Source organism: Pezoporus wallicus, unplaced genomic scaffold (genome assembly GCF_028554395.1).
Source record: "Pezoporus wallicus isolate ANWC-B61680 ecotype Strahan unplaced genomic scaffold, APGP_CSIRO_Pwel_v1 contig_4131, whole genome shotgun sequence".
In the NCBI taxonomy this organism is placed as follows: Eukaryota; Metazoa; Chordata; class Aves; order Psittaciformes; family Psittacidae; genus Pezoporus; species Pezoporus wallicus.
In genome coordinates, this window is record NW_026641950.1 from 8,826,483 (window position 1) to 8,853,870 (window position 27,388).

The following is a 27,388-nucleotide window of genomic DNA, read 5'->3' on the forward strand; positions in this document are numbered from 1 at the left end:
CTTGTCTTTCTCGCGGCCGCCACCCCCGCCCTTCCCGCACGGCAGCCGGCGCCTCCTTCCCCCGTTCCCGCTGGCAGAGCCCTCGGCCGGGCGGGGAAGCGGCGGGGCAGGGGCGCGAGGCGGCGGCGGGCGGGGGGCGCGCGCGCGCCATGTTCGCGGAGATGAACCGGCGGACGCTGGCGTTCCGCGGCGGAGGCCTCGTCACCGCGGCGGCGGCTGCTGGCGGCGCGGCCGAGGCCTGGGACCGGCAGGACCCCGAGCCGCTGAACGGACGCGGGGCGGACGAGGAAGTGGAGCTGGAGGGGCTGGAGGCCGAGGAGCTGGAGGGCGCCGCCGACGAGAAGGAGCTGCTGCTGCCTCAGGACGCCGTGTTGCCCCCCGCCGCCGGCCCCACGTTCGCCGAGAGAAATCGCCGGACACTGGCCTTTCGGGGCGGTGGGGGGCTCCTCGCCGCCTCGTCTGGCGCTAACAATGGCTGCGAGGCCTCGGCCTGGCCGCGGAAGCACTTCAATGGGCGGGGGGCGGACGAGGAGATGGAGCTGGAGGGCGCGGAGGGCTTGGAGCCGGAGGGCCTGCTGGAGGGGAAGGAGCTGGTTCAAGACGGGGGCTCCCTGAGCGACAGCAGCGACGACGAGGAGGACGGTGAAGGGGGCAGCCTGGGCGACGGCAGCGGGGCCGAGGGCGGCAGCTGCAGCAGCAGCAGGCGGTCGGGCGGCGATGGAGGGGACGAGGCGGAGGGCAGCAGCGTGGGCGCGGGCGAGGGGGAGAGCATCAAGCACTTCCCGCTGGCCAGGCCCAAGTCCCTTCTGCAGAAGCTACACATCTCCTTCCAGGGCTCCTGGCTCAAGGAGTTCCCATGGCTCTACTACTGCCAGGAGACCGGCCTTATGTCCTGCGCCTGGTGCACGGCCGCCTTGGCCGCCGCCGCGCCTCCCGAGCTCATCATAGCCGGGGGGCCCCTGCCTGGGGGACACGACGAGCTCTGTAAGGGCACCCGCAACTACAAGCGTGCTCTGCTCCTGCGGCACCACCTCTCCGCTGAGCATCGCCTCAACGAGCCCGTCAACCCCGAGCAGGTAGAGTTGGGGCGGGTTAAGCACGGGTGGGACGCCGGGCTCCCCTTTCGCTTAGGTGGCTGGTTTTTTTATGCCCACTTGTGTTAACTTAGTTAAATGGCTTCCTGCGTGTGGTGTTGCCTGAGGGGCTCGGCGCGGTGCTCTGCTATCCCCGGCGCGGGGGTCGAGGCGGCTCTCGGTTTGGGGTGACGCTTCCATGGGGTTTGGGCGGTCACAGCGCTGTCAGCGTTGTCGTTTTGCGGCCCCTGAACGCGAACTATTGTTTATGGCTGTGCCTGGCTAACGTTACCCGTTCGAAGGGAGCGAGTGCTGTTTTCATTAGTTTATGTTGTGAAGATAAATCAGTAACGTGGGAAAAAAAGTTGCGTGCAAATAGTGTCGCAGCACTGATTTAACACTCGTTACAACTTCCTCCTGCGGTAACGGGGAGGAGGGGGTACTGTCCGGCTACCGACTGCGTGTGAAATGGGTACTTGCCAGCGTGAAGGTAGAATTACTTTGCTGTTCTTAATGGTGTGGTCCCCGCGCACTGATCGGATAACTCTGGGTAGTCAATCTTCTATTTATTTTTTTTTTTTATTCTCGACTGTATTGCTTTAGATTGAGTTACTGAGCAAGAAGTCTGCAATTGCTTGGTGTGTGTTAGAGATAAACATGTGGTTTCCTGAAAGCCATGTTAATATGCCAGCTCTCCTAAATGCTTTAGGACTAGTGAAGCTCTTCATGTTCCCTGCTAAACTTAAAATTACTACGTTTCCTGGTTGCTCTTACGAATAAGGCAGCGTTAACTCCACAACATACGTGGATGGAAAGCTCCTATAGCCTACTTGAGCTGAATCGTCAGCGTTCTGCAGCCTTTCCTCCTAAGGAAGGGAAAGGCTGCACCGCGAAAGTTCCCTCGGGTCGCCTACCTGGCGTTAAACTTTTCAGCTGCCGCAAACCGACGTGCTTCAGGTTAGGCTAATACGAGAGCTGTTGAGCTGATCTCGATTTGTTAGCTGTAATTAACCCTTGATCGCTCCGTTTTTCGCTGTTTAGAGCTAAGTTGTAATTAAAACACTCACCACCTTGGTTGTACTGCTGTATCTGGAGTCCAAATTGTAGTGCAGTAGTTAAATGGATCTTATTGCTTGAGTGCTTTAAGGAGCTCGGGGTACCTTGGACAAGAGCTGCTATTCTGATGTTTAGTTAGGATATCGGGATGGCAGATAAAATGTTAAGTGGGACATACGTTTTCTTAGAGCTAGTTGAAAAAGATACGCAAGTTTTATGTGAAACTGCTGCAGGACCGCAAGGAAAACCTTACAGAGCATAAATACCAGTTATCAAATATTTTTGGATTTACAAATGAAACATTCATGTTCAAGATGAGTAATTACCTTTTTAGTAAGTGTATCTCTTAAGGCAGCTATTGTTACAGACATTTCGTGGCAGTAGGTCTTTTTATCAGTTTCCTCCAATCTGGGATTTGTTTTTTAGCCAAACTTGCTTTAGATAACTTGTTTCTGATTTTGAAACTTTCATAATTAGTTTCTTTAGCCTCTTTGTATCTTTGAAAATAAGATTTTTAAAAATGTTTTTGCAGTGTATTCCTTACCACTTTGTTGCCTAGTTTCTAACTTTTAGTCTTGAAGATATGTCCCATCATAGCGTAGTCTTACCTGTTACTGGATGTGGCTAGTTCATACCACACTTCAGAAGTTTCACTCACAGTAAGCTACAAATAAACAAAAAAAATTCGAAATCTATTCCAAACAGTTTTTCCTATTGAACTTAGTAGCTTTTTCGTTGTGTTCCTATGCCTAGTCTGTTGTAAGACTGCTAAATACTGGGAGGTCGGAAGGGGGATGAAGTACTATTGGCTCGTGTGCCACAGTAGCTTGAAAGTTCATGCAAGTATTTATTTGAAGATTAGCCTTTCATTATCATGAGTATCTTTATAAACAATGAGCCTCAGCCTTTATACCACTGAGAATTTAAGAAAAAGTATTTGTAGTAACTGTAATAAATGAAGCAGTAGGGCAGGTGAGATGCATCAGTAGTTCTTTTGTGCTGTATTAAAGATAAGCTTCTGTGAGGTAGCTGTACAGAGATCGGTGTTTTCAAGTGGGTAAACTGCTGGATGCATCCCTGTGCAATTATATTTCAGTTAAAAATTTCTCTCAAGGGAAAGAATTGCAGTTTTTCGAGAGTCAGTGTAGTTTTCTGTCTTGAGGTTACACTTGGTTAATCAAAAATGTGATCAAGAATCTCTGTTTCTTTTGGCTTTTCTGTTTAATTTCCATATGCTTTCACACTTTTAATAGCACTTGAATTTCTTGATACATATTTTAAATAAATACCAAAACAATAGACCCATTTTTTTTCCTTAATGCCATGATACCAGATATTTGGAACAAAAGTAGGTAATTTGTACCCTGACCATATTTCCAATGTACATAATGAGGCAGAAAAGCCATTTAGATTTAATGAAACTTAGGAGAGATCTTTCAGCCTTTGTGTTTAGAGACAACACACATGTATTCTTGACTTGACAAGCTTCAACTGCAGGGCATGTTTAGCAGCTGCTAATAAACATATGGCATAATGCCACTGTTTGAGTGTGAAAAGGAAATTGTAGGTGTTAAGACAGTAAAACAGTGGGAATTTCTATAGGTCTGTTGGATATTACACTCATGAAGAAATGAGTGATGATTTTGGTTTATTTTTGGGATACATTTAATTTGGAATGCCAAAATACATCACAAGTGGTTGCAGCTGTTGTAATTTGAGGGTATTGAGCTGTCAGTTGGTGCTTCTTTCTAAGACAAAAATCTTGACTTATTTTTTCTATTCTAATTTTTAAAATGTCTCCATTTTAAAGCTTAGCAAATGATACAATCTGCTTGAAACTACCTTTTTTTTTTTTAATAAATAGACTATTGTGTTGCAAAAATCTTAAATAAACATTTACTGGGAAATCACTGTAAAAAAAAAATTTAATTCTGTGATGAATTTAGATCCCCAGATGCAGATTTATTGGCTGATGTGGGTTGCTTCTCTCGAAGAAGCTTCTTAAAACGTTTTCTCTCTGGACATAATTTGAAACTGAGCTTTGGAAATACTGCCAGAAAAGCTTTCTCCAGCCTAGCAGGCATGTTGGTTTAAAGCAGAAGCTCTCCAAAAGGAGGAAGGCCTTTGATGTGTTATTTTTATCATGTGAACTGTAATTGTTTGGGTTTTGTGAGCTGTGATGAATAGAAGTCATGCTTCAGATGTAGGAGTTATGCTGTAGTAGTCTAAGTTAAAATCTTGAATTACTCTTAGCAGAGCAAAGAAGTTGAGGAGTCGGGCCATCAGAGTAAGGACTGTCATTTACTGTTTGTTTGGTTTTTTACATGTTTTTTTACTCGACCTCCTCGAACTACTCGTTTAGATCTTAAGCACTTAATGGGATAGTTTGAAATCGCTTACATGCCTTAGCATTGCCCACAGAAATGCAAAGGCATGCAAAACGGTAGAAGAGCATTATGTGTGCAGCTGATAGGACCATATTTTGAGATAATTTTCCTCTGTAGCAGCACGTGCTCCCGATACTCTTTTGTTAGAGGATCCATTTTTCAGGATGAGAATTAATTTGGGGGCATAGAGAGCTGCTGTAGAGTAAGGTGTGGTAGTGAGGAAGGGATTGCAAAAAATGTGGCATAACTACTTTTCATTCTGTCTGAGATGGAACTTACGGTTAGATTGGTTTTGCTGCTCTTTTTCTCTCTTCTTTCACCCCTCACTGTTCTTGCTCCCAGGGACGGAGTATATGCAGATGTCACAGGCAGAGAAGGAAAGGCAAGTTTCTAATAGCAGAGATTTGTCATCTCTTTCTGCTCCTGTTAGCTTTTAGGCAAGTTTAATTAGTGAATTATACATATGAAAGTAATTTAGGTGTATTCAGATGAGTCTAACTTAATTGAATATTGAGTGATGCTAGTATTCAGTTTGTATTCTGAAAAATACAGTCTAAGCGAATGTCATTAGTTTGTACTCTTATGATGTGCCATGAGCACAGCAAAAGTAACAGAAGCTTAAAAATACATTTTTGATTTTCTGTAATTGTTTTTTGAACCTTACCTCTTATTGAACTGTATTGTACTTGCTTTGCGCAGAGGGGAGGTGCTTAAAACTCTCAAAGGGACATTGTTTATTTCGTTTTTCTCATGGTAAATGTCAGTTTTACTTGTCAGGCTTGCTGTGCAGAGGCTTGGTAACAGTTTCATTTCATTTGAGGTGTGGCATTAGGGTTAGCTACTTCCATACCAGCGGGCAAACAGTTGTTTCCAGTATTACAGTTAGTTTTAAAAATCTTATTGTATCCATTTCTGCAAAGCTGTAATGTCAATCTCTTTTCACCACCACACATACCTATAGATTGGACATTAGTTGAATAATGTCTCTTATTTTTCACTTGGTCTTGTGGTCTTCTCATAATGAAAACTTCAGTCTTGAATTTCTGTGGCACTTCTGTGATCCACAGCTCCTTTTTTCATGATGGCTTGTTTCCTTCTTAGGAAAACAACAAAACACCCCCATTGTAAAGCTCTGTTTCTCTTTCTGTCAGCTTGACTGGATACATACACATGCTCAGTTAAAATGTTACATACCTCTCTCAATTTTTGAATCCAACATGTGTAAAAAGAAAATGGCTGCAGATTATTTTTAAATTTTATGTGGTGTTTAACATGTTCTCAGAGAATCAAATTGTCAGCTATAATAGCATCTACCTAACATTTATTATATGAGGTGCAAGTCACTGATGATTGACTTTGACTAGAGTGACAACACTTTAGCATACGGTAATTTTATTTTAATCGGATCCAAAGTCAGTGTAATTGATGTTTTGAAACTACGCAGTACTCTGTTGCTGGAGTGACAGGAAGCTAGTCCAGATCTGAAATCTGTTGAGAACTTGGAGTGATAGACATAGCTGTCACACATTTGGGATACACTCTGTTTCAGAGCTCTGATCTGTTGGAGTACTTGGGTATGTCAGGAAGTACACAGGAAAAAATTAGGCCAAGGTTGGACAAAGATCTGTTGCCTTTTTTATTTTTTTTTTTCAGAAACTAGTTGCTTTTATTTCTACCATGTCACTGAAGTGTTTTTCTGAGTAGGGTAGAGATTTAGACACAAGTTCAGTGTGACAGCAATCTGAAATATCTCTGCAGGAGATGCTGAAATGGTACAGTGTCTGTTGTGGTTATACTGGGCATTATTTGCTGCCTATAGATGTAAGTATCAGTTTAGATGATGTAGTTGCAGCTTCTGTTGTCATTCCAGGGATCCACATTGAAATTATATATTGAGGTGAGTATTAATTTAATGCACTAATTCCTGTGTGATGGAAAGTGACTTTTTATTTTTTAACATACCTGGTTTCTGCCGTAGTCCCAGATTAAGGGTAGTGCTTATCTGCAACGTATGTTTTAGCTCCACTATAGATGATGGCTCATGACAGCATTAGCATTACGTTATTAATGCTGATTTCAACCTGAAATGTTGAGGCAGTTGAATTTTAAGGATACCTCTAGCCCCCAGATCTGTGATTTCCTGTGTTTTAGGAAATGAGAGGTAAAAATAATGATGGAGTCGGCAAAAGCTCATCTGTCATCCGAAACTGTATTTGAGCCAGCCAGTTCTGTTGTTATTTGCTAGGGAAGAAGAGAGAATCTTGGAGATCCAGCATAAAATAAAATACTCATCATTGCAGCTCTTGATGGCAGCATGTGTCAGTGAATGTAAGCATGGTGTCAAACCTGCTAGTCTGTGTTGTCTTCTGCTTCCTCCTAGCTGTTCCTTTGTAGCAGCTCTGAGTTATCATTGTCTAAACTTCAGTTTAAAGTTTTCTAAGTGCTCTAAAATCCAGTTCAGATCTCTTCTTACTTACCAGCCTCTCACTGTCTGAACTAATCTTTCATAACAAGTAATTTCCTGGTGTTGGTTTGTCTGATAGTGCTTTGAGCAAAATCTTCAAACCACATTTGAGATCACATCTGAAAAAGGTTGTAGAGAGACAAATAAGTACCTATTGTCTGTGTAATAAGCATGTACTAGTTAAAGGTGTTGCTACAAGAAAATTTCAGTGGAGCTTGATTCAGGAAAATCACAGATAAATAATGCAAGGAAGCTTAAGTTTTGTTTGGTCACTGCAATATTCTGTCACTTGTCATGTAATACAGCTGTTTAATCCTAACTATGCCACAGTTAGAAAATAAAGAATAAATACTTGATGTGTAGAACTGTATAAGAAATACATCTGCTATTATAACTGCTTCAGTGACATACAAAACATACAAGCCAGATTGGGAGATACAGACCTAACCTTTATGTATTCATCTTTCATCATGAGAAAATGTTGAATCATTTATCAGGGTTCTACTTGCCTATTTAAGTGGAGATTTCTAGGGAAGAGCTGGGGGTTAGATATGTGAGAACCATCTATTTAAAAACTTTAGAGACTCCTGGATCTTTAATATATGTATGTGGGTTAAGAAAAACAAGTACTTTACACTCAACTAAATCTTCTTACTTTTGTCTAAAATGTCATTTCCTTTGCCCTCAAGGAATTCTGCTGGTTCCGGTTTTGTGTCAGATTTGGGGGCAGAGGGTGCAGAATGAGATCGTGATACTTAGTTTTCAGAAGTGTATTTTTTTTAATTATATGTCCCTGCCTGCCTTTGTGACCAAGAGCATAAATAAAAAAATATCGTTTAAGTAAAATTATTGTGAGTTTAGTTTCATATCCGTATTATAGTGTTGGAGGACTAAGGAGAGCGTTCATTAAGAGGTAATTATGGTTGTGGTTTTTTTAATTGCAGGAGTCAGAGTTACCGACAGAACTGAATAATGAAGGATACTGTGATTTTAACAGCAGGCCAAATGAGAACTCTTACTGCTATCAGCTCCTGCAAGAGCTCAACGAGCAGAGGAAGAAAGGCATTCTTTGTGATGTTAATATTGTTGTGAGTGGGAGGGTCTTCAGAGCTCACAAGAACATCCTGGTTGCAGGCAGCCGCTTCTTTAAGACTCTGTATTGCTTTACAAACAAAGAAAGCCGTAACCAAACCACTGTTACCTATTTAGACGTTGTTGCTGTTCAAGGTTTTTCTGTCATCTTGGACTTCTTATATTCTGGTAACCTCGTGCTTACGAGCCAAAACGCCATTGAAGTGATGTCAGTGGCCAGCTACCTTCAGATGACGGAGGTCGTCCAGTCCTGCCGCAACTTCATTAAAGATGCCTTAAACATAAGCATAAAATCGGAAGCTCCGGAGACCGTTGTAGTGGATTACAACAGAAGATCTGTTAGTAGGGATGGTTTGTCTCCAAGGGATCAGAAAGTTGCCAGCTTCTGGGCAACACGAAACCTTACCAACCTGGCAAGTAGCATAAAAACTGAGAACGATGGTTACTCGATTGATGAGGGCCAAATGGAAAGTTACCAAATGAATGACTGCAGTTGGGTCCAGGACAGCTCACCTGAAATGGCTGAGAATGAATCACAAGGTGAAGGAAAAGTTTTTGTATGGAATGACATGGGTGCACAGGGACAATCGGTTCAAGAGCCTGGAAAAGCAAGAAGGAAAAACCAAACTGCAAAGAGATTTATTTATAATATACCACCTAATACTGAAGAGAACTCAGAAGATTGCTCAGTGTTGCAACCGTCAGTCCCATATCCAGAAGAAGATTTGTCATTTATTAAAGAAGAAGCAGGTAAATTTTGCTTAATGTCAGTTGTGTTGGTTGAATAAAGTATATGGCAATGTAACCTTTATAAGGGTGTGTTGGATAGGATCTTTCAGTAAAGGTAGCACACCAGCCAAGTTACTAAAGTAGTAATCTGCTTTAAACCTGATTCTGTGCAAGTTCTTACATTTACATTTAATCTGTAGCCACTAGTAGGCACAAAATTGAGGAGTGAGAACTGGTGGCTGATGATGTTAACTGGTTGCACAGGGAGAAAGGGCTGTTATAAATTCCTTTCCTGCACTAGCAAAAGGGGCTTCTACCTCCATCAATTTGTGCTGGAAAATAGCTACATTGGACAGGATTGTGTAACTTTTATAGCTTTTAAAAAATGTTACACTGCTAGAAGTGTGTACAGGTTGGACCAGATGATCCTTGAGGTCCATTCTGACCTGGTATTTTGTGGTTCTGTGATCCTTCTGGTGGTTTTCCTCATCTGAGTGTTACACACAAATAGAAGTCAAGTTTTTATTGCTGTTTATGGTAGGGTATGTGGGAAGCTACAAAATAGAGCAATCCTGGTTAGTGTAATAGAAACTCTTAAAGCAAACATGTGAAACTGATTGGAAAGAGATGCCACAATGACATATAGTAGAGGGAATATATTCTTATTGAACTATTGTTTAGTCAAATCCAGAGAGTAAATTCACAGGATATTTTTTCCCTTAAAGATCTGTGGTTAATCTAAATGCTAGAATAAGATTAAATATGTTTTCTACACAGATACAGTTACACAAAGATTTATAAGCAAGACTGTTCACAGTATAATTGGGATTTGGGGCAATATAATTAAGTTCAGATTTTAAATTTTTTTAATTATTATTATACTGTATGAATAGTTGAAGTATCTGTTTGAAGTGCTGCCATTTACCTGTATTGCTTTTAGATGAATTATCAGTTTTGAAAATGTACTGCAGTTCAGGAGTCAAAGGTAGGTTTGAGACATAGGTGGAACCAAGTTCTTTGGTTGGAACCAAGTTCTTTCTGTTGGAAAAGCTTTTTAAAACATATGCCCCCTTCAGACATCAAGGCACTGTAGATATCCTCTGCTTCTCAGGCTCAAGGGGTAGAATTGAGAGAGGAAATAAAAAAAAAAGCAAAAAAGCACTCTCACCTGTGGGTACGAGTATTTCTGGATGTTTTTGTGTTTCAGTGACAAAACAGATTTGAAAGCAGCCTGAGTTCTGGGAGGGTTCAGGAACCTCTATTTTGGTGGAAGGAAGGGTGACCATTGTTTCCTCCTGTACCCCCAGAATTGTTCAAAAACAAGGCTGAAATAAATGCTTTCAGTAATGGCAGGGGCAGGCCGTTTCTCCTGGGGCCTTGCAGTGCCTCTGCCCATGGTGGTGCAAATGCCCATCCACGTGGCTAGCAGTACCCAGGTGCAAGCCCGCAATAGCCAAAGAGCAGCTCAGCAGAGGGCATGCGATTGTTCCACTCTGTGCTGTACCCTACTGTGTATGTGCATGAGCACCAGTGACTTGTGACAGCATAGATTAATGAAGAGTGGAGCTATGGATGTATACATCTAGCATGTGAGCAGGGAAAGCCAGTACAAGATGCATCTGTATAGCTGGCAAGCAGTGTGGCACACCAGGGAGCAGCTCTGGAGAAGCAGCTGTGCTGAGGAGCTACCATTCATTCTGTAATTGCTTCAGGGGTTTGCTTATCTCTGGTCTTCATCTCTGAATGCAGTGGGTAGATCTACTTTAGCTTTGCAGTTCAGCTGGAGAGAGTGCACTTCTAGAGCGAGTTTCCTGATTTTTCTCATACCATCTAAGCTTTTTCTAAGGTTTCTTCTGGCCGAAGTGAAAATGGGAGCTGCCTTTCAGAAACATGCTTGTTGTGTGCTGACTGCACACAGGTCCACTGCCAGGTTAGATCTAGCCTTAACTAAAGCACCTTTAGATGTTGAGTCCACAGCACCCACGCAAAAGACATCTGCCCATGCTGCTCTGTACTACTTGCTAATACAAACTTAGTTGCTGTGACATGAAAAAGGGCAGCAGAAGGACTGGAGTAGGAACTGAGGACCTGTATATTAACTACACAAACATCAGTTTCTGACACAGTTTAGCATGTGTACTTGTGGGGTAGATATTCAGCCTCTTTCTCTGTTGGAAACACCACAGAGATTATATCTACTAAATGATGTCAGCAACAGAAATAAATACATGTTTGCATACTGCATAATTCGAATATGTGCTGTGGAGCTTCCTTGAAGAAATAATGGAGAATGCAGTTAAACAAGTTTAGTCCTTGTTCAGTTCTTTTGGACAGAAGCGCCAAGGTTTCCATTAAGTCACTGTGCTAAAGAAATTAAATTACAAAATACATCCATGCAACATCTTAATGGAAAGAGCTGTATTAGAGGCCAGGAACACACTGAATTTGTGCTGTGCTGTTTGTCCAAAACCACTGAAAGTTCCATGATTACAAGGGAAGTTCATTTTATTGTGTCAACTCATGATCTCTTTGGTACTCTTAGAGCGCAACATAATTGGTCCCAAGTTAAAAATTATATGTCCTGTTAGTGTTAGAGCTATTTTTGGAAGCCATATGTAGCATTTCTGTAAGACCTTTACTTTTATGAAGTTCTTGTGTACATGCACATTCTTTAAGACAAGAAGAGATATTGGAAGCAGGTCTTGGTATAGCTTGACTTTCACCCATAGTTTGTGCTTTAGCATTCAGTTTTCTTTCTCCTATGTTCTGGCAAATTTTTCTTTGCTCTGTGGATAGATTCTACCGTTAAACGCTCTGCTTTCAATTGCTTCCTCTATGCCCAAGAAAAGGTGGAAGAGGGAGGAGTAAAGAACTGGAAGAATGACAAGAATGAGCTGTAGAGTAACCTGCAGGTTATATGGTAACTTTTTAGTTGTGGATTAAATTTCTGGTGGAGATGAAAAGCTACCAGAAATAATAGAAACTGGGAGTTAAAAATGCGTAAGAAAATCTCTTCTGGAAGAAATAAAAGACAATGGTGTGAGAAGAAAAAAAAAAAGCATAGCAAATTCTTATGATGAAAGTTAAGGAGTGCACTTTTTGGTAGCTAAAAGGGAAAGAATGAGCTGATTCTGTTATGCTTTGTCATGGACTGATGGGGGAAACCAACACCAGCTGTGGTTATGTGTCCTGCTACATGCAAAGTGAGTTGCTGTGTCCTTGATTGCAGTTTTGGGTTGTTTGGTGGTTTTGTGAGAAAGACTTCCCTACTACCATACCTATGGTCTATCTAAGAACACTCTTCTCACTGTGAAATTTTACCCCAGAAGTCCCTACCGTGTATTCTGTAGTAAATGGACTTTCCAGTTGGGTACTGCTAGGTAAGTATTAGATAATCAACAATAACAGTGTTCTGAACTATCTGCTACTGCTCTTGTCCCAGTAAAACAAACGTATTTTACTGCTTCTTGGCAAATGTGTATTTTCCTCCAGGTATCCATAAGGAAATGCCACCTGCTCCTTCCCCTTACCTTGTGCTGCCCAGTGAGTTTATATTTAACACCTGCTCTGTAAAAGTAGCACTTTGGTGAGTTTGAGAAAACTCCATGAAGTTGAGATGGATTTTAAATTACATGTAGTGTCTTCAGTTACCTACTCTTGCTGGAGCTTTCAAGCCTTTCTTCAGTTTTAGCTGTACTGATTACAATAGCCATGTTTCTTTATGCTGAAAGTTATAGCTATCTTGCTATTTTCCCCATCCCTAGCAGTTGATAAGCTGCTAAAAATGTCTTTATTGTTTAGAGCTGTGGTACATCCTGCAATTGACCATTTACCATGGTGAAAATAACAATTGGCATCTCTTGGCTTCCAGTTCACAAAACCTCAGTGATTCTAATTCATTACATTCTTAATGTCCATTCAAAGTTGGCTTTTTATAAATGTCTGTCACTTCTTGAATTTGTTTTTCATTTGGGTCTGGTTTTTTTTTGAGTGCAAGTGTCTTATCCCCAGGCTTCAGAACACAGTTGAGAAGTGTATGCTTATGCTTTTTGGAGCTGACAAAGGAGACTTGTATGTAATATCCCAACATCTTTACAAAGCTACCACTAGATTAATTTTTACCATGATTTTTAGGCTAGATAATGCTGTATCATACTGGGGGAGATGGGTGGAGAGTGTGGGGGGGGTGCTGGTGGTTAGGGAAAGGATACCAAGGGCAGGATGAAAACAGCCCTTTTGTGGAACAACAAGATTTCTGAATGAGTTTGTGAGCGTTCTTAAAGATTTTAATTCGACTTGTTATAGAAGCAACTACTTTTCAGAAGGATACAAACATCAGGTAAACCTGCTTACAAATAATGTCATGACCAAAACTGTGACCAGAACTACATGAGGGGGCAGCATAACACATATGGGCAAGGTGGATGGGTTGGGGAAGGTTATGTGGTGTCCACATGCCTTTCCTACCTGACAAACCCCTTCTTGTCTCTGTGCTCATGAAGTGCAGGGAATACGTTCTCTTTGTCAATCTGAAGTGCTGATTTGATTTTTCTGCTAACTCGTTTATCAGATGATGATGATGACAGCAACTCCATTAAAGAAAAAAAAAGAAAAGCCTTTGTGTCTTCTTGGTTAATTTGAGGGCATAACTCCAGTCACAGAAGTTAGCTGTACTATTTCTTCAGCTAGCTTCCCTTCTGCATCTTAGAGATGTAGCCCAGTAAGTCAAATCTAATTAATTTTAATTAATTTTATTGTATGTTGAGCAGTGGGATGTTTCAAGTCCTTTTGGATTGTAGCTGATTTTCAGAGTAGTGTGGAGCTTTGCTTAAAAAACTATCATGAAAATTAAAATGCAACTTCCTTTAAAAGCTTTTTTCCAGATAGTAATTACCCTAGAAAATAGTGTATTTATCCACAGCCTCTTTATCTCCTACTACATGCTTGTCTTCACATATCTGTCCATTCCCATATGATATTTATGAAGCTAAATGTCCACTAAAGTGTATTTTTAAAATACGCTTTATGCTTCACTGATACAGTACAGAAAACCAATGGTAGGTATCCTTTAGGTTTTCTGCGTTGGAAACCAATTCAGTTACGCTACCATAACTCTTCAGAGAGCAGTCCTAAGCTAGAGTCATGTTGTCGTGAACATAATAAAAGTATAAATTCATCAGTTCAGTTACTCTGGGCTTGTAAGGCTTAGCGTGTTTTGAAGTTTTGGGTTGGTTGGTTTTTTGCCTGCTCTAAATTTGAGAGAAGGAGTAGGTCATCCTCAGTGTTGGTAGCTGAGTAGAACAGGTTTTAAGTGGCAAGTAACTTGGCTAGAAGACTTCTCTTCAGCTTCTCTTTTTCAGGATCTCTCCCTGATGAGTTGTTTTGCTCACTGCCCAACCATTTATTCTCTGTGCACATTCTGGAATTACTGTGTGCATATCTTGTAGTTATTTTTTGGGTGGAGGAGAGAGGTAGGCAGCATTTCTTACTTGTGCCAGTTTCTGACAGGTATCAGTAAATGTATCCAACCAGAAATGTACTCAAAGTAGAAAGTTTATGTGAAATGTTGGAATACTATAGCATAGCAAGCTTACACTTGTGTATTTACCCTAAAGCTCACTGTAGTGCTTGTGGTACATGTGTTCTGGTAGTACAGCTTTAGCAGTCAATTTCACCTGAACCATACTAGTCTTCATTGCTGCAGCTTTTTAAGTTGCAAGCTTTATTCTGTTATACTGAACAGTGGAGAGGGGATGTAGCAAGATCAGAGTTGCCATTTTTAGTGTAAAAACGTAGCCACAATTGCTGAACTTTAGTCACTTCCGGTAGTACCACTGCTGGGGGGGGTGGGGTGGGGTGAGGATAGGGTGGTATTGAGGGGATGTGATCTTTAAAGCTGGAAAAAAACCCAGCCTATTGCTAAGCAGCAGCTGTCTTTTGTGGTCAAGTCATGTACATGCAAAGTATGAGCTACATAAATAAAGTCAATCTCATACACGTTTGCTTACTTATGACTTGAGTTGATCCCCTTTCTTCAGGATGTAATGTTGCATGTTACTTTGTGAGGAGAGCATGGTACCAGACTGAATAACTTATTTTCCCAGGTACTCCCAGATTTTATTATGCAGAGTTCTTGAGGAAGTATTTGTGATTGGTTTTAGTTAGTTTGGTTGGGGTGTTTTTGTTTGTTTTTTTTTAATTTTTTTTTTGGTTCATTTGTGTTTGGCAGGTTTGGGTTTTTTTTCCCTATATTTTGGTCTTTTTACAGACTTGTGCCACTGTCTTGTACCTGGCTTAAAAGCCCGGTGTAAAGACAAAATTCCTTGGTATGCCTGGACACAGTTAGGCTTTGGCAAAACAAGTCTGGAATAAATGCTGCTGAGATACCAGTTCAACACAAGGGGTTTGGTCAGTTATGATACTGCTTCTAAGACTGTCTGTGATTAGAGACACCAAGATGAAGATCTCCTTAACATTTCCTTTCACTGTTTTAGCATAAAAAGTTGTTTGGATTGAAGCAGTCTCTATACAGCAATGGTATCTGTGCTTATCTGCTTATATAAGTACAAATGAAAACCTGTATCTGTTCTCGGTGTACTTGTGTCAACTACAGTGACATCAGTGATCTTCAGTTGTGACGCTCTTCCATTTCTTGTCATTCAAGCTGACATTTAATTCTTCAAGAAAATGTGTTTGTAAGCTACAACAGGTAGCTTATAGAATGGTAGCAGTAGCAGTTATCTAATGCTGATGCACAAAGGAAGTAATGGCTTTACTGTGTAGAAACCCCTTATATTAGGGCTAAGATGAAAATAAACTTAATTTTCCTATTTTCTTAATTGATGCTTTTTTACCCCCCTAATTAGGAAGAAGCTGACAGCTTTGAGGACAAATCAAACTTATTTCCTTGGATTTGTTCTGCAGTCACTCTTCCAAAGAATTAGCAAGGAAACAGGAACAGAACATGATGCCAAAACATTTAATTTGGTTATCAGAGTATCTAGAGTGGTTGGTGGCTTTTACTGTATTGAAGAATCTTAATTCTAAATGCCAGTCAGTTTCTAGGAGTTTCCTGCAGCCTTTCAGGTGTTATCTCCTTGAAAGTCCTACTTATATTAACACTTAACTTGAGGTACATCCTTAAATTGACTTGTTGGCAGTGTTTGTGATCTAGCCCCTGAGCTCACAACTTAGTCCTGAAGTTTATTGATGAATTTATTTTCTTGACAGTGAAGTCAAGGAGGGCTCTTTTCCTGAAAATAACTAGCAGAGTCTCATATTGTTTAATATCATCATCAGTGATGGGGATAGTAGTACAGAAGATGCTGTCTGCAAGGTTTGCAGATGACATCAAACTGGTGGGAAACATTGCTGTGCTGGAAGGCAGGGCTGGGTGGCTGTTCAGATGGACCTCAACAATCTGCAGGAATTGGTGAACAGGAGCCCCAAAGATGCTGTGCAAAGATGAATGTGCAGTCCTGCATCTGGAAGTAACAGCCTAGTGCATCAGTACAAGCTGAATGCTATGTAATAACTGTCAAAAAGAATGACAGGTATTTGTGGACAGCAAGCTGAACGTGAGTCAGTACTGCATCCTAGGAGCAATGAAGGCCAGCCTCATGGTGGTGGTATTAGCAAGAACATAGCCCACAGGCTGAGGGAGTACTCCTCTACTCGGGACTGGCAAAACCACATTAGAAATTCTATGCCCAGGTTAGGGCAACCCAGAGCATGCTGGCAAGCTGGAGGGATTCCAGTGAAGAGGCACTAATATGGTTAGGGGGGTGGAGAACATGAGGAACTAGATTTGTTTAGTATGGAGAATCACTGTAAGGTGATTAAAGAGAAAATGAACCTAGCTGCCTTTCAGGAGTGCACAGGGAAAGGGCAAGAGTCAATTATCAGAAGTTGAAGCTAAGGAAATTTCAGTTGTATATTAAGAAAACTGTTGGCCATGAGAACAGTTGGGTTGGAGCAGATAGTTTAGAGGGTTTATGGAATCTCCCGTCCTTGTAGATTTTTAGAGCTTGGCAAGGTCCAAAGCAACATACAGTCCAGCTTTGAAGTTAGCCCTGTTGTGAGCAGGAGGTTGAAACTCGGTGACCTTCAGAGGTCCCTTCGGACTTAAGTTTTTGTTTGAGTCTGTGATAGTCCCTGGAGAACAGTAACTCCCCCACAAATAAATGGCCTGGATGAGGAAAACTCTTACTATCATGTGTTTCACTGATTTAGCCTTTGTGGGGAAGAGAGCAACAAAATAGTTTTCTAATGTGAATGGCACTCCTTTCTCAGGAAGGAGTTTTTCAGGGAATAAATGATAACTAAGTGGGTGGTATATTTGGCATCAGTTTGATGGTGTCAGGGTTCCATAGTGATAGATCTGCCTCCATAGTCAAGGCAATAAAACTATTTTGTTTGTTTTCATGAATGAGAAATAGTGAAAATAAAGAGCAGTTTGGATCAGTACGTAAGATTGCTTTGGCAGAATGTCTTAAATTTGTCTGAGCCTTCTGTTGCAAGAGGCAGTTGAGAAGTAATATGCTTTGACCCCTTTTCAGAAGCAAGGTTAAAGCTGTGAGTAGTACTCTGGAAACAAACAGAATACAATGTATTTTCTTTCCCCCACCTCCCCAGTATGTCTGTCTGTGCAGTGCTGTTTTTTATGTCATGTTACTTAACACAAGCAACAAATCCAGCTCTCTAATAGCAATCCAGATTGCATCAGTAGATTACCACTTCTCTCTTCACAATCCTTGGAAGCTATGGCCTAATTGCTTGTCCTGTCTGTTTTCTGTCTGTTTTTAATTGATGTGGATGAGCAGTCAGTGCCATAAAACCTGGTGGGAAATAGTAGTATCCTCTCATTTTCTGTTGTTGCTGGTTTTAGTGTTAAGGTGTATAAAGAAAGCAAAGGTTAAGTTCTTCAGGCAACTGTAACCAGTGTGAATTTTTGTATCTTCTCTCGGTGCACCCTACCTCCATGTCCCTTTCTGTAATGACCTGTTCAATGGCTTCTGTCATTGGTCTTCTCGTCAATCTCCTGGATCATTCCCTATTCAGTAATGTCTCCGTCCCCAAATAGCTGTATATTTATTTCTGGTTACAGAAAGACGAGAAAACCTGTCAAGCTGAAGATGTTTCTGCTTAGATGAGTTCTTTCTGGTGGTACTCCCCTCCTTCTTGCCTTCGAAACTGAAAATCCATGTGTCCCACTTCTGGTTGTCCTTTTTCCTGAGAACAAGCACGGTAGAACATAAAATCTTTCCATAAAAGTTTTGTTAGTTATGTAAAAGCCTACACAACCACTTCATTGTATGTCAGACTGTCTTTATCTCTTCTCAAATGGACATCTTGAGAATTTTAGTGCTGATAGTTAATCAGCTTATTTGTATCCTGGTTTGGTTTTATTAATTTGGGTTGGTTTGTTATGGGGCTTTTGTTTGGTTGGTTGGGGGTGGGGGAAGGTGCTTAGTTTGTTGTTTTTTTTTTTTCTTTTTAAGATCAGGCTACTGTAAAAACTGTAAAAAGTTATTCTTTGATCAGAGAAAAATTGTATTCAGTTGACCTGGTCTGGAGATACAGAACATCAGTGCTCCTAAGTACTCTGTTATTTTTTGGGTTTGGTTTGGTTTGGTTGATTTTTATTTTTTTTTTTTTAAGCTCTTTCCCATTGCTGTCTGTATTTCCCCCTTTGCCCCCCACCCTCAGTCTACCAGTACAATTGCATATGTAGTTGTTTTCAGTCCCCTGTCAAAGTCATCTGACAGGAACAGTTTTGCAAGTAGATTTCAGGGGGCAGTAGCTTGGGTGGGAGGAGGAATGGGAGCAGATGTTACAAGCCAGAGGGGTCCATAACATCTTACAGTTGGCTCAGCTACGGCCAGAAGCTTGTCTCACTGTAGGTTCTGTGTCTACTTGGGAAAAACCTAGCAGGGGCTGGGTATTGCACTTCCAGTTCCCAGTCTATAGGAAAATCATGTCTTTCCTATATGGATGAGCCATTAGGCATTAAAAAATTACCTTTTTCTTGTTGTTTTGGACACATTGTATGTGCACTTAATCTAGAAAACAGGTTTTCTAGGTCAACGAATTATTCTAAGAGTAAGCATTAGGTTTAGTTATCTGCTTAGTCCTGTATTGTGCAGAGACTGAAGTGTCTGTAGCAACCTCTTATCTTTTGTGGTATCAGTGCCAGTGTTCTTTCATGTTATAGCAGGTTTTCTTTTAAAATTGGAGGTAGAAAGATTTAGAAGCTATTATCTACACTACAGCTCTTAATTGTTTGGCTCTATGCCGAGTCTTACGTTAAGATCTAGACCTGTGCAGGGATTTGAGCTCCTAACTTCCTTCAGACTTCAGTACCAGCTGTGAGTATGAATGTTCCTAACGAAATTCAATTTGTGTTCTCTTGGATCCAGAAGAGCTGTCAAAGTGACAGTGTTACAAATGTGCTTAGCTTGGTACAACTGTTATTTATGGTCAGTCTTTGATGTATGCTTATTTTGAAGAAATCTACATGATATTTGTTATGCAGAGCATATACATGACATCTGTTTATCGTATAGATAATTCCTTCCATAAGAGAGGTGTGTGTGATTAAAATATTTTGATCATTCATCTTCTGGTCAACTAAAGATGGAACAGCTCTATTAGAGGGGAAGACCCTATAAAGAAAATGTCTAATATTTAAAACAGATTATAGAATATTTTTGCTTGGTTTTGTTTTTTCCTGCTAATTCCTGAAGCCTGCTTTAATTTGGAGGCTTTTAGCCTTGAAGTCATCTTTGCTCTTGCCCAGACTGTATCACTCTTTCTCACTAATCCTTTCTTGTGTGTTGCAGAAGGAAGTTTGACTGCTCACCTCAAAGGAATGTGTAGTTGGCATGTCTGTAGGGTATCTGTGTTCTATTCCTTGAGCTGCTCTGTGATGCCTTTGCTGGAGTCCATAGCTCCAAGTTAGTGTAAGGAGTTCTTGCCTCTTTTGGACATAACAGCTATTAGAGTCAATAATAAAAGAAAAAAAAAATTTCCTCACTACTGTGTCTCTTAAAGGAGGGGGAGATTTATTCCCTTCTCTTTGCCCTTCTTCCTTTCTATACCAAAATAGCTAGGTGCGTGAGCTAGAACAGTGGGATTTCTCTTCCTTCGTCCACTCAAGCTCTGCTTTTTAAAAGCTCCAGTGGAATACTTATTTTGGAAGTCATGATACAGCTTTGATTATAGTTTGTCATTGTCTAATGGATAGGATGGAATTATAAACTTCCTATTTGTTAATTGGTATCCTTTTGAACTGCCATCTTATATTGCAAATGAACCCACTGCTGCCAAATCTAATGCTGCCTGAGCAGTAAATGAAACTACTGTATATGTCTAATGCTGTAAGGATTTGTAATCTGTACTTTTTTCCAGTAAAACTAAGCTGGGAGGGAGTGTTTCAGTATGCAGTTTACCATGAGCTGCATGTAGTTTACATTAAGAGAATTTCCTTTCCCAGGAAAATCCTTGAGCAGTATAGGGACAAAGGATAGAGTCTTTGGAATATTAAAATGTACAGTCTCAGACTTTAAAGTAAAATGTATCTATTTGCTTCTCACATGGGTGACATTGGGAACCGGGTGTGAGGACCTGAGCACCATGCAGACAAATGAAAGGAAATCTGCCAGTTTCCACTGCAGTCTGTTTATTTAACAACTGTGTGCCTGTGAGGAAAGTAATGGATTTATAAGTTCATGTTTTCCAACAAACTTCTGTCTGGGGGAGAGAGGAAGAATGATTTGCACTCTTGCCGGAAGAGTCTTTGCCCCTTAAATACAATTTTGTCAAATGCCTAGTGTAGCTTTCTTATGTACTATTTATAGTTCTCTGTGATGTGTAGTAATGATTCCATGTTCACGCATACAATTCCTCCTTGTTACAAAAGTATCGGATTAAACAAGCAAGGATCTCTTTAAGGCGTTGTTCACTTCTGAATTATTTTGTTCTTTTAAAGTGGGGAAAAAGCTATGAAGACCATGCAAACTGCATGAAGAGCTTGTCTAAAGACCAAATGTAAATATGCAAACTAGTCTTTTAAGATGGTATATTATGAGTAATTGTGGTCTCTTGATTTGATGTGGTTACAGAGTAATGGAGATGATTATTCAGAAAAGGGTTGACATAGCTGTAGGATACTTCATACAAATAAAGGTACTTTTAAGCACTTAATATACCACTGAGATATTTTAAGGCAATAAAGAAAATTACACCTCCATTTGAAAACGTTTACTTTTGTTCAGCTGACTGCCTGTGGTAGACCAGATGAAGTCACTGCACAAAGTAGTGGTAAAGAGCATTCAGTGGAAAACTTTTTAGCCCTGTCATGATGATAGTGAAGGAATAAATATCCTTACCATTGAAGTTCCTGTAGCATGAAAAAGGCGTTGAATTTTTTGCAGGACAGGGAGAAAAAATGATGCTGTTCAGAGTAGTTCAAAAGTCTCATTTAATTGAAATTAGGAATGCAGTTATTCATTTCAGTATTGAAGATTGTGTGCAAAAAAAGATAATTACTATTTTTAGCTTTGAAACTTTTTTGTCACCGTTTAAAAAGTGTATGTATTTCACTAAACATCATGACTGATTAGAACCTGGGAAGCTAAAGTAAGACTGTGTCTGTAATAGGTACTTCAAGTGACTTCAAATATGGACTGATGCCGGGTACTTCAAGTGACTTCAAGTACGGACTGCTGCCGGGTACTTCAAGTGACTTCAAGTATGGACTGTTGCCGGGTACTTCAAATGACTTCAAGTATGGACTGCTGCCAGAATCTTGGCCAAAAGAAGCTTGGGAAAATGGCAAGTATATGTGATGGAGAGGAGGTTGGTTTTTTGCCTCTCATAGGGGTTATCTTCTGTCACTGCTGCTAATATTTGATTAATTTGGTTAGAGATTTATAAGATCAAGTACTTACATCATTATCTTCCACTTCATTTGCCTTTCTGGGTAACGTAAATAGGAATACTTCCTTGGAGGGAGAAGAATTCAGATGTATGGAGAAGTAAAAACAGAGCATGACTTAGATCAGCTTTTGTGCCCGAATAGGAAGATATTTGAAGTCTTTAATGATCTGATGGCTTCCCTCCTCCCTTCCCCTTAGTAAGGTAGCTATAGATAAATGGGCTTTGAAACTCAACACTTTGAAGATACAAAGTTAAATATAATTTTAAAGGTAGATCTCTGAACATACTTCCTGCTATTAAGAATACTTCATTGCAGTAAAGGTTCTGAATTCAGTACAGCCATAACTAAAGCCCTCTTCAGCAAAACCTAGTTGCATCTTCTACTCTTTTGCCATTTGTGTGCTTTTATTAATAGTTCAAACAAGCAATTATTGGAAATTATTTTTCCGTCTGAAAAAAAAAGCACCATCAGATCTAAAATAATTATTGCTAGATCCTTAAATTATATAATCTTCAGTGAAAAGAGGATCTTTGGGACTGGATAATAGTAATGCCTACATCTTCTCTGTAACTTTGAGCTGTTACTGGGATGTGGTTTATGGTTTACTGTAAATATTTTGATTTTTATAGAGGAAGAAATTGGGTTAGAAGGTGAAATTCAGTAGCAGGCAAGGGATTAGACTTTGGGTTTTAGGAGGTCTTCTTGGTCTTAAACCATTAAATTTCCATGTATTTTACGGCCCTGATGTCAGCCTGTCTGTCATATCCCTGTTGATGTGTGTAAGAGTGCAGTGTACCTTGATAAACTTACATTTCTTCATGGAAGCACGTAACATTATGTTGTCATGCAGATTGCATGAGTGCTCTGATACACCAAAGCAAACTTTTTAATATTAGCAAACTTAACCTCCATGTTATGATGGGTTTTGAAACTGGGAGGCAGCATCTTGGATATAGGCATTCTAATCCAGAATACAGTGTTTTCTGGTATAAGTGACTTCCAGAAAACAGAATACTGTTAACTTGTAGCTAACTTACATAAAATTTCTTTTCGAAGAATTGATCTGTAGTTGTGTAGTAAAAAATCCCTGGTTACAAGTAGTTATTTTTCTAGCAAGATCATACATGCAGGACCTACCAGTATTTGTGGTTTCTGGATGTGGACGTTGCTGTGATTTGGCTGATGCAAAGTCATGTGGGTGCTTTATTGTTTTGGCACCTGTTTAATTTTGTGCACCAGACAGTACATACTGAATTTATTTTTTTGTGTGTTTCTTCAACTTTTCTCCTGATGGCTTATCTTGTAGGTGATTCCTCTGCTTTAATCATGAACAAGTTGAAGTGTCCACACTGTAATTATGTAGCCAAATACAGAAGAACACTAAAGAGACACTTGCTCATTCACACAGGCGTGAGATCTTTCAGTTGTGACATCTGTGGGAAGCTGTTTACTCGAAGAGAGCATGTAAAGAGACATTCCTTGGTAGGTAACTTCAAGTGTGTGTATGTGTGCACATGTACAAGTGGGTTTTGCATTTGTTACAAATGTTTTGGAAGTTGGAAGAAACACTGTTCTCTGATCTGCCATAATGTAAATTGTTTTAATCTAAAATGGGTGAAGATAAACATCTCTTTATGTTAACTACACCTCTAGTATTCTATCTCGATGGAAAATGCAGCATCAATTAAGACAGTTGGAAGTCTGATAAAGATGTGATAAAGAGATGCATTATATCTCAAGTATTCTATGGGTAATGAAAGGGAGTCTTGGCTTAGTGTTACTGCGGTAGAATAGCACATCTTGTTTTATAATGCTGCATCACCGTTTTCTGTGAGGTCACTTAATCAGTTGCAACATATCTTGGTGAAGTTCTGAAATACTTCACAGCTGGACAAAGCTATAGTATAGTGTCTGCTCTAAGATTTAGGAAAGAATGAAAAATGCAGAAAGTAAATGTCCTTCTGACTTGCATTCTGCCACTACCATAATCAGCAGTTGAGCTTACACTGTCCTGTGCATGTTGCATAACTCAGGATTTGACTTGAGCATTGTTTATCTGAGGATCCAGAGACAGTATTATCTGCCTTGGGTGTTGTGCAGGTACTTTGTAGGAAATGACTTCATTATGATATTAACATAGAAAATCCAAGGTATATTTTAGGGGAGTAATAAAAGCAAGATCATGTTGGTGATGAGAGGGAAATTACATTTCTCTAAACTGTGATTTTAAAAAAAGCCCTCATTTTTCAGATACTCAGTACATGGAATGGGGTAAATTGCACTACTCCATTTTAGTAGCTTTCCTCAGTCCTTTGAGAATCAATGGATCACCTTGCTCTCTCATGAAGGTGTTCCATAAGTTTCCGTAATATCCTCATAACTGGCTTTTTGTTTCTCAGCAAGCGGGAGGAGTGGTGGTGAGCTTCCAAATTTTAATGCAGATGCAGAAATACTTCTTGTGCATGTCTTCCTAACTTTATTTTTTAGCTTTTGCTATCATGAAATGGACGTTCTGTTAGCCAGTAATATTATTAAAAGTAAGCAATAATCTGAGTCATATCAGGATATAATTCTAGCAGGTATTTCTAAGACCACTGTAGTAATTTTAAGTACTGCTTAAACTGCTGTACAGGTAGGAAAGGCATATATTAATAGCTCCTATGTAAATTTTAGAACCAGCTATATATCTTTCCACCCTGTTACTGCTGCCTTTCTTCACCAGGTGGTGTAGGAGGAGGAAGGCTTAGATGCCTGAAGGAACAAGAATACCTGTGATGTCCGAAAGGCATTCTGTTGTGTAGCATGCATAGATGACTGCAGTGATGGAGGTAGCAATGGTATGGGGAGGGTAGATAAATACCACCTTATTGGTGGTGCAGCAGCTACTTTACTTCTTCCTTTGTGGCTCACCACAGATAATGGCAACAGTGGATAGTAGTCAGTCTACTAGGAGGTGTAGAGTGGGACGTCAGGTTTCTGTCCTGCACTTTATGACTGAAGACTTGTCTCTCCAGGAAAGGAGTTGGAGTCATACAGGGTGAAAGTAGCTATAGAGTAAGTTCTATACGGCCCTGTGCTTTCACTGAAGTGTACTCTCCCTGATGGAGCTGGAACACCTTCCTCCTCACACCCCTCCAAGAAACACATTAAACATTCTGCTTTATGTGAAACATTATCATAACAAGCCTAGAGGCTGAGGGGGGAAAAAACATGTTGTATCATCTGTAAAGATTACACAGCGGGACTAAAGTGACTATTTGTATCTTGACCTTGGGCTTTGGGTTTGTTTTGGTTTTTTTTTTTCCCCTCATCCAGGTGGGAATTTGTTTTATCTAAAATGGCAACTGTTTCAGTGTGACCTCAGGTAAGATGGTTGAATAAATAGTTGTAGTCTGTTATGAGGACACCAGATAGAAGAAAGAAGTTTTCAACTCAGTTTTTTTTCCAGGATAACTATCGTCTGTGAATTGTATAAGTAACATATATACCCGAGTTCAATTAAAATTCAAGTTTAGTCAAGTCAGCCAACAGCAGCCTTCTGATTTTACACACAACCTCACTCTAAATACAGGACATAAAATTCCCCAGAGGAACCTGGAAAGGTGACGTTGGATCTGCTTATGTTGGGAGGGGAGGCTTCTTCAGCTCTTTGAATTCACACACAATTTAACTCCTGCTTGTTCTTGAAGTTTCTAGGACTTAAAATTGTAAAGGCAGTTTTCTAGATGAGAGATGACCCTATGCACAGCACAAGTGCTGGCTTTGAGTTTTGTTCTGTACACTGAATAGTCATTAAATGAGCATTCAGTTGCTTATGAACCAGGCAGTTATTCAGCTTCTTGCTGAACAGTGAGCAGTTAGCTTGGTTGTAGGCAATAGATCATGGAGTCAAAAAGGACCTCTAGCAGTACTTCTTTCTCTGAACAGTGCTGGGTATCTTTTGGAAGAGTTAAAAAAGTGAATTTTTTTTTAATTAGCAATTATTGGTTTCTAGTCCTGAATACCAGTGCAACCTGATAGGCATATTTTCAGCTGTTAATATCTCTCTTCCGTAGGTGCATAAAAAGGATAAAAAGTATAAATGTATGGTGTGTAAGAAGATTTTCATGCTGGCAGCCAGTGTTGGAATAAGACATGGATCACGACGTTACGGCGTTTGTGTAGACTGTGCAGATAAATCTCAACCTGGAGGGCAGGAGGGAGCAGACCAGGTACAGGACACAGATTTCCCTAGGGATGAAGAATATGAAGAAAATGAAGTGGGAGAAGGTGATGAGGAGCTTGGTGATGATGTAGAAGAACAGAATGACCAGTCTCGATGGGATGAATCTGCAGAAGCTTGTATGCCTTTAGATGACTGACAGAGCATATGACTTCAAGGTGCCACAGATGGACACTATATGAATTGACTATTTGAATTTTTTGGACTGAAGGCTTGCGAAATATGGTACAGGCTGGATGGTAGTTATGTTGCTGTGAAAAATGTAGGGTCAAAGCCTTATAGCAAAAAAAGGATTATTAATTTTTTTATGATATTTGCACAGGACTGTACAGCATACAACCATTTGGTTGAATTATACAGAGTCCTCACATCTACAGTCAGTTATCAAAAGAAAAATGTATTTTTTATTATTTATAGGATATAGCTACTTGGGTCCTATTCAGACATAGTAGTAACTGTACGTATGTTACACATTCATGTATCTGTTAACATGAATGAAGAAAATTGCAACTTGGTATGGAAATACAGATTTCCCAAATCTACTCCTACTTTGTCAGTGAGCCAGAGAATCTAATTTGGGCTAGTGGCTCTTGTTTCCACAAGCATGTCTTTGCCATACAAATGTTACCTCTCCCATATGCTGGTAGATGAAAGCCAATCATTTAAATATGCAGCACAGATAATGCCAACACCATATTGAAATTGGGTTTTGAAACTTGTGGCTCTGTGTTGGCAGATGGTATAGGTGATAAGCACTGGAAAAGTTAATAATGGCATTAGTTTAGCATCTGTTTCTTCACAGTTTTGAGTTTTCAAGAAGGTTGTTACTGATGTGTCAGTTCCAAAATGGTTTTGCAGAAGAAATGACCAATAATGGAAATAATAAACTGATCACAGCATGGGTAGCTCTTCTGCCAGTTAGTCAAAAGAGATAGTCATGCTAAAAGGTATCTGATGTAATGAGGTTTTCTTCCTCCTCTAAGGCCCCCTTCTCTCAGACTTTTTGACTTCCCTGGTGTATACCTCAGTCCCGTAGAATAAAAATACAAGAAATGGAGAAAGTGTCATATTAAACAACTTTTCAGTTGATAATTTCTTACTTGTCCAGTTTTTGGCTAGTTTGTGATGTGAATTGGACACTAGGCTATTGTGCCCATTGTTCGTCATGAAAATGAACACAGACTTTTTTATTCTTTTGTACTTAATGGGGTTGTTGCTAGTGTTTAATGTAAACCAGTTACACTTGTCCACTTAATTTGCTGCAATTATTTTTTTGTTAAGAAAAAATGGAAAGTCCAAAGCAAAATAATGCTCTTTGAGTTTCTACCTTTCCAGGTGACCTTTCCCTACATTCTTTATTTCAGATTTTCTCGGAGGCATTGAAATTTGCATTTCTGTCGCCACATGGATTTTTATTTATTCCCC

The 27,388-nt window shown here is 40.2% G+C and overlaps 1 protein-coding gene across 2 annotated transcripts; it reads left to right on the top strand.

Moving 5' to 3' along the window:
- Positions 1-27,055, top strand: ZBTB10 (zinc finger and BTB domain containing 10). Of its 2 annotated transcripts, none has more exons than XM_057426167.1 (5): positions 1-1,076; positions 7,925-8,822; positions 21,462-21,569; positions 23,048-23,223; positions 25,797-27,055. In XM_057426167.1, the coding sequence occupies exons 1-5, from the start codon at positions 150-152 to the stop codon at positions 26,100-26,102; spliced, it is 2,415 nt and encodes an 804-aa protein (XP_057282150.1). In that variant the 5' UTR covers positions 1-149; the 3' UTR covers positions 26,103-27,055. The 2 variants fall into 2 exon arrangements, with proteins under 2 accessions (XP_057282150.1, XP_057282149.1); XM_057426166.1 differs by having other exon boundaries at positions 4-1,076; positions 21,462-21,635.
- The last annotated feature ends 333 nt before the right edge of the window (positions 27,056-27,388 follow it).

What these genes read in the sequence shown, in the direction of transcription:
- ZBTB10 (XM_057426166.1), top strand. Translation starts at nt 150, where the DNA reads ATGTTCGCGGAGATGAACCGGCGGACGCTGGCGTTCCGCGGCGGAGGC. An exon ending in AGCCCGTCAACCCCGAGCAG is followed by an intron (nt 1,077 to 7,924) that starts GTAGAGTTGGGG and finishes TTTTAATTGCAG; the next exon opens with GAGTCAGAGTTACCGACAGA. An exon ending in AAAAGAAGCTTGGGAAAATG is followed by an intron (nt 21,636 to 23,047) that starts GCAAGTATATGT and finishes CTTATCTTGTAG; the next exon opens with GTGATTCCTCTGCTTTAATC.